The following is a 6,612-nucleotide window of genomic DNA, read 5'->3' on the forward strand; positions in this document are numbered from 1 at the left end:
AACAGACACGCACATGAACACGAAAACTACGCCTTATTTCACTTCGGAGATCAGACGCGTCGCTAAAAGCATTACCAATAAAAGCTGGAAAGTCAATAAGGTTAATTCACTGCAAGTCACTTAGCTGTCATAAACACCATTATACCGCTTTAAGGAAAGCATTAAAGCAACCTTTTGCACGTGCTTCGGTCTATTAGACGTATTTTCAACGCGACAGCAGCATGGCTCGAGACGATCTGATCCCGACATACCCTGCCGCTGAAACGCTGATATGGCACATATTCGTCACATATCACGGATGCAGTAGAACTATACTGCATGTCTGCCAGAACGACGACGGCAGGCATCATTCTCGACATTTATCACTTGGAGATGCACCCTGCCATTAGGTTTCACAGCCTTAGCAGGCTCATCATCAGCGTCATGGTGCTCACGGAATGAAATGTGCCATTACGTGTGTTACGAAAGAAGGTTGGCCTGCCTACTTTTGAATAGAAGCAAGCAACTCTCGATTGCTTGCACGTTTCCAGTTTTTGCCAAGTCCGCATATGCGCTGATGGTTATTACACTTAGACCCCGTTCACCAGTGCATTATAGTTATCACATCATGATTAACGAACTTGAAATAAAGAATTGATCCCGTCACGACATGGACGGCTGCGGAAGCTATTGTTCTACGAAGAAACGCTGATCACATTACTCAACAACCGGCTAATTGCCGGCCAACGTTCTCATTGTGAGCTATTTGCCGCGGCGTCTGTGAACTAGTCGTGTAACAGATACAAAATGACGGACCACCACATGATGGTGAAAGGATACAACATTTTGTTTCAGTGGCTGCTGGATCATTGAGGTATCTCTAGCAACGATGCCGCTGACGAAGGTGCTGGAAAAACACATGTAAAGGAACAAACTTTGTTTCCACAACTCCATCATTAAGTGACGCATCCCAGCACCTACGCAAATGAGCATATGATACGACATTGCATAAGTGGCACTCACCTGCTTTCACTCACCACCGTTTGCACTTAGTCGGCCCTTCTATGCGACTGCACCTGTTAATTGGTTCTTCCCGAAGCGAAGAGGCACTGCTCTGTCACTTGCGCCGGGGCATTGCTTTTGCCGAAGCATACATATTCTTTATATTGATCATTACCACCGACTGTAATCCTCGTGGTTGCGAGGAATCTGCGGAACACGTTCTGCGCTACCAGTCATCCTTTGCAGGGGAAAGACTTGCCCTTCGCAGAATTCTAAACCATTTTGGCAGAAGTCCTTCCTCGTTGAACAAGATTGTGTGACCGTGGTCTCGCATGTATCAGCCGCAAAAGGCCAAAAGAGAACTGCTGCTATTTCTGAAGGCAGTCGGATTCAGAGACAGTTTGTGACACAACGCGGAGAATTACATTACCTCGGCGACTACAGTGTGCATACACGCTTGACTTTCTCACCTTCCCTCAATATTTTCCTCCCGTTCGCCCGTTGCAGGCTAGCCAACCGGCCTCAGCCCTGGTTAAACTCTCAGCCTCTCATATATAGCTTTTTTTCTCTCTCTCTCTCTCTGGCTAAATGCTGAGACCGTTATAAGGTCTGGGCGTTATGCATCCAGCCAAAAAAAAACCGAGATGCATTTACTGAAGAGTGTGCAAAACGCAACGCAGGAGACGACTGGGTACTTAAACGTGTGCGATTTCAAACGTGGAGCATGTATTCCAAAGTTTCTTCCTCCATTTAGCGCACTGGGCAGAACACCGGCACCAAGCGCTTTGTTTCGGGAATCACGGCCACATTTGAAGCGTCCGAACCGCACCTTCATTTCTGTTGAAGGCATTCTGGCTCATCCGAATAGTCAGCGGTGACAAATCTCACAGCTGAGTGTAAAATGAAACTACGCATCCGCTGTCATGCAGCATTCGCAACGCTTCCCTTTTTTTGTGTGTTCTTCAGTTTCTAGCGGAATGCAGAATTAGCAAAAGAAGCGATTTCGTTCAGGCAGCTCAAAGAACTCTCTCTCTCTCTCTCTCTCTATATATATATATATATATATATATATATATATATATATATATATGTATAGATAGATAGGGATTGGACAGAAAAGGACTGGCGGGGACGAGGAGGGCCGCTAGAGAACTGGGGAACGCTGGGCTGAGACGTAGAACACACGGAGTTCAGCTCCATGTCTTCAAATTCTTGTCTGACGACGGCCTGAATCATTGCAATGGTGGTGGCTGGCGGATCGGGAGGCGTCGCGAAGAAAGCTGGCGAACAGGCGGCCTCGAGTTCGCGGCGAACAATACGGGTGACGTCGTCACAGGTGGTGGTCTGACGCGGTCGACCCTCACATGTAGATGTAGCAGCAGTGTTGGGTAGCCGCGTGATGTGGTGTGTGATACGGCGGATCTTAGGTTGTGCAAGGCGACGGCATTCTTTTATGATGGCGTTGATAGTTGAGACGTTGCCGAAAACAAGGAAAATGAAAGCGTCGTCGGCGATGCCTTTTAGCACATGTGCCACTTTATATGCTTCGGACATATGATCGTCAGCTTGGCGGCATAGAACCAAGACGTCGAGGATGCATGAAACGTACGGCTCTGTAGATGACTGAACACGAGACGCAAGAGCCTTTCTCGCAGCAAGCCTTTCTTGCGCCCAAAGGGGTCGCCGAACAATTGCCTAGCTTTTCTTTGCAACTGTCCCAACTGGTGATCTCGTCTTCATGCGTTTGGTGCCACACGTGTGGGGTGCCGCCGAGATAAAAGATGACATTGGCGAGCATAATCGTTGGCTCCCACCTGTTATTCGCACTGGCGTGTTCATACAGCTTGATCCATTCGTCAACGTCCTGTCCCTCCAGGCCAGAGAACACATCAGGGTGGCGATGTGGGGCAACACTGATGATTGGACCAGTCAGACAAGCCGAAACCGTTGCAGAGGCAGGCTCGTCACCGAGAAGCATGGTGACAAGCTCGATTTGCCGATCCCCGTCCGTCGCGAGGACGGGGATCGCTAACCTCCACCAGAATGTTACGTGTGAAAAGAAACAGACGAAAGAGGCTATTTACAGGCTATTTACACTAGAGCCAGACAGCCCGGCCGACCCTCGCTCGCGCTAAGGGCAGCGACCAACTTCATCGTCGTTCTCGCGGCCGATCGTCTCATGAGCATCGCTCGATGATATCGTAATAATACCAATTCTGGGCGTTAACAGACGTCTCCCTTTTGCATTCTCACAAGCGCACGTTCAAACATTGGTAGCGGTCTCCGTGCGACTCACAGGCGGCGTCCGCATTGGCCGTTATCAAAAACGCATAAATGGGAAGGGTGTGCTTACTGAATGCGACAGCCAACTGAAGCGGAGTTTCCGTGACCTTCTCTTCATTTGGCGCTGAGCTTCCTTCCACGTTGGCACCATTTTCCAGAAGCATCTGGAGCGTGGAAAATTTAGGATTCAAAGCGCAGGACATTAGCTGCGGGAGAAATCAAAATACGTAATGGACTAACAAAAAATCAGTAATTACGTTCTTCATCAATTCCTTTGCGGCACATATTGCAATTTATGAATTGTAGCCAGTGGGTTCGTAAGGTGTGTACACTGGGAAGGAATTTATAGATATTAGTTCCCAAAGTGTGCGACAATATTCATGGGCATTCTGGTTACATTTGCGCTTCAATGAGTAAAACGGGGGTTAGATGAATTAGATGAAACCCTTCTTTTTGTTCACTTCTTCTCCTCCCCGCCACTCTTTTTATTCGTTTTTCGAAGACTTACTTGACTTAACGCAAGCAAGCGGCAGGTTCCGTTATTTCTTTATTTACCCAAGCATAACGATAGCAAAGCTTCCCTGACCGGAAAGAAAGAAGACGACGAGGTTAGCGCGAGTAATGGGCCGAGAGTTCTTTTGAGGCAATAACAACAGCAAGAACAGCTGGACGCCATGGCCTGGCTCTCCGGCAAGAAAGGTGACAAGTCGGTTCGTGTCCCGCAACCTGCGCAGCAGGTGGACCGTCGCCGCACCGAGGACATCTGGCTGGAGCTGCGGAGAGCCTTCGACGAGATACAGGAGAAGCAGGAAACCGTACAGCGTTTCGACATGCTGTACAGGGACGTGTATGCCATGGTGATGCGGAACGAAGGGGCGCGCCTCTACCGCGGTCTGCGCGACGCCGTGACAGAGCACCTGACCAACAAAGTACGCGCCCTCGTGTTGGCTAAAGTTGGGGAGGACTTCTTGCAGACACTAAATCAGGCCTGGAAGGACCACCAGACGAGCATGACAATGATTAGAGACATCGTGACGTACCTCGAAGGCCCGTACGTTCGTCAGAGCAACGTTGACAACGTGCACACACTGGGCGTGTTGCTCTTCCGGGATGAGATAGCGCGCAGCGATCACGTACGGGACTGCCTTCGCGAAACCCTGCTTGGCTTGGTGAAGAGAGATCGCGAAGGCAAGCAAGTCGACAAGCTTTCCATGAAGGAGGCGTGCGAAATGCTCGCAATCCTAGGACTCGATTCAAGGTCCGTGTACGAGGAAGATTTCGAGCTGCCTTTCCTGGCAGAGTCGGCGCAGTTCTACGCGTTAAGGGGCCGTCATTATATCGAAACGATGGACACTCTAGAGTACATCGCCAAAGTCGAGCAGCATATCAAGGAAGAGTCAGAGCGGGCGAGGCAGTGCCTGTGCGAGTCAACCGTGGCTCCCGTGGTGCTAGTCGTGAAAGAGGAGCTCATCGGGAAGCATATGAAGGCCATCCTGGAGATGGATGACTCTGGCGTTGTGCATATGCTCAGGAACCGAATGACGGAGGACCTGGCCCATATATTTCGCCTCCTAAAGTACGTACCGAACGGTCTCAAGACATTGCTTGACTATGTCAGCAAGTACCTGCGCGACCTAGGAAGATCAATCGTGAACGAGGAAGTGAACTCCGTGGGCATGGTACAGAAAATAATGGAGCTGAAAGATCGCTTTGACCACTTTCTACAGCACTCCTTCAACGATGAGCTACTGGTCAAGCAAAAGATCACCACCGACTTTGAGTACATACTCAGCCTGACCCGCAAGACACCCGAGCACCTCTCTGCGTTTGTAGACGACACGTTACGAAGGGGAATTAAGGGCATGACAAAGCAGGAGATTGACCAGTCGCTGGACAAGTCTATCGCAATATTTCGGTTCTTGCAGGAGAAAGACCTTTTCGATCGCTACTACAAGCAGCATCTCGCCAAGCGGCTGCTGCTCAACAAAAGCATCTCAATGGACGCAGAGAGAAGTATGGTCGCTAAACTTGCGAACGAGTGTGGCTGCATGTTCACCTCCAAGATGGAAGCCATGTTCAAGGACATGAATATCTCCAACAACATGATGCTGGATTTCAAGGCAGCAATATCGTCTTGCAGAACGGACTTGAATGGAGTCGACCTGAACGTGCGTGTGCTCACGACGGGCTTCTGGCCACTGCCTGTCGCCACGCAGCAAAGCAACATTCCCCCCGGCCCGCGCAGCGCTTTCGAGACGTTCCGGCGGTTCTACCTGGCAAGGCATGACGGCCGGCGTCTGACCCTGCAGCCACAGCTGGGCTGGGCAGACATGAGCGCCGTGTTCTACGGGCCATGCAACAACGAGCCGTGTTCGTCGCAAGCGTCAGACAAGCTCCAGCCGCGCACCTACACAATCCAGGTGACGACGTACCAGATGTGCGTGCTGATGCTGTTCAACAGCCGCGACAAGATATCGTACGAGGACATCGCCTCCGAGACGGACATCCCCGAAACAAACCTCGTTCGCGCCCTGCATTCGCTGAGCGCGGCAGACGCCTCCATGCCAGTGCTTACCAAGACGCCCAACACGAAGGAAGTTGACAAGGACCACGTTTTCGCCGTCAATGAAGCCTTCACGTCCGGTTTGCGGAAGGTCAAAATTCAGCCGACGTCGAGTCAGAAAAATTCCGCGCCAAAGATCGATGGTAACGCGGGCAACGTGGGTAACGTGGATGAAGAGCGAAGGTACGAACTAGAAGCGGCCATCGTGAGGATAATGAAGGCACGCAGAACACTGTCGCACGACGACCTTCTCGTCGAAGTGACGAACGTGCTTAAATCCAGGTACACTCCCAGTCCCGCTGCGTTCAAGACGAGAGTCGATGCCCTTATAGAAAGAGAGTATCTTGAGAGGGCTACCGAGGACCCAGGTGTGTACATCTATATGCCATAAAGAAACGGCAATTGCATGCGCTTTGGTTTGCTGCAGCTCAACAGGAACTACTCATACCACGAATAGAGAGCAAGGTGCGGCTCCAGCCCTTCTATCATGTCTTGGCAAGGAAATCCTTCGCTTCCTGGAAAACAAAATTTTGATTGAAGAAAAGAAGTATTTTCGAAAACGAGACTCACTTCTCGATGATATTCTGTTTTCGTTAGCCGTATACCAATAACTAGAAGTCGTCCTACCTGCCCATCGACTTTTCTCGTACGGCTTAACGCAGTAGATAGCGTTGTCGTACCAAATTTTGCTCTACATTTAGGCGACCATGCTGCATATGGACATGATTCCGTAGCTGTTTATACTCTTCCGAATCGTGGCCTAAGTAACGGTGCGCTTGCTATCG

General features: G+C 50.3%; 1 protein-coding gene across 1 annotated transcript; it reads left to right on the forward strand.

Annotated features, from left to right (window-relative positions):
• The first annotated feature begins 3,938 nt into the window (after positions 1-3,938).
• LOC126536820 (cullin-3-like) lies at positions 3,939-6,218 on the forward strand. The gene has a single exon (XM_050183822.1). The coding sequence runs from the start codon at positions 3,939-3,941 to the stop codon at positions 6,216-6,218; it is 2,280 nt and encodes a 759-aa protein (XP_050039779.1).
• Positions 6,219-6,612: the final 394 nt, after the last annotated feature.

The sequence above is a fragment of the Dermacentor andersoni genome, chromosome 4 (genome assembly GCF_023375885.2).
Source record: "Dermacentor andersoni chromosome 4, qqDerAnde1_hic_scaffold, whole genome shotgun sequence".
NCBI classification, from domain to species: Eukaryota; Metazoa; Arthropoda; class Arachnida; order Ixodida; family Ixodidae; genus Dermacentor; species Dermacentor andersoni.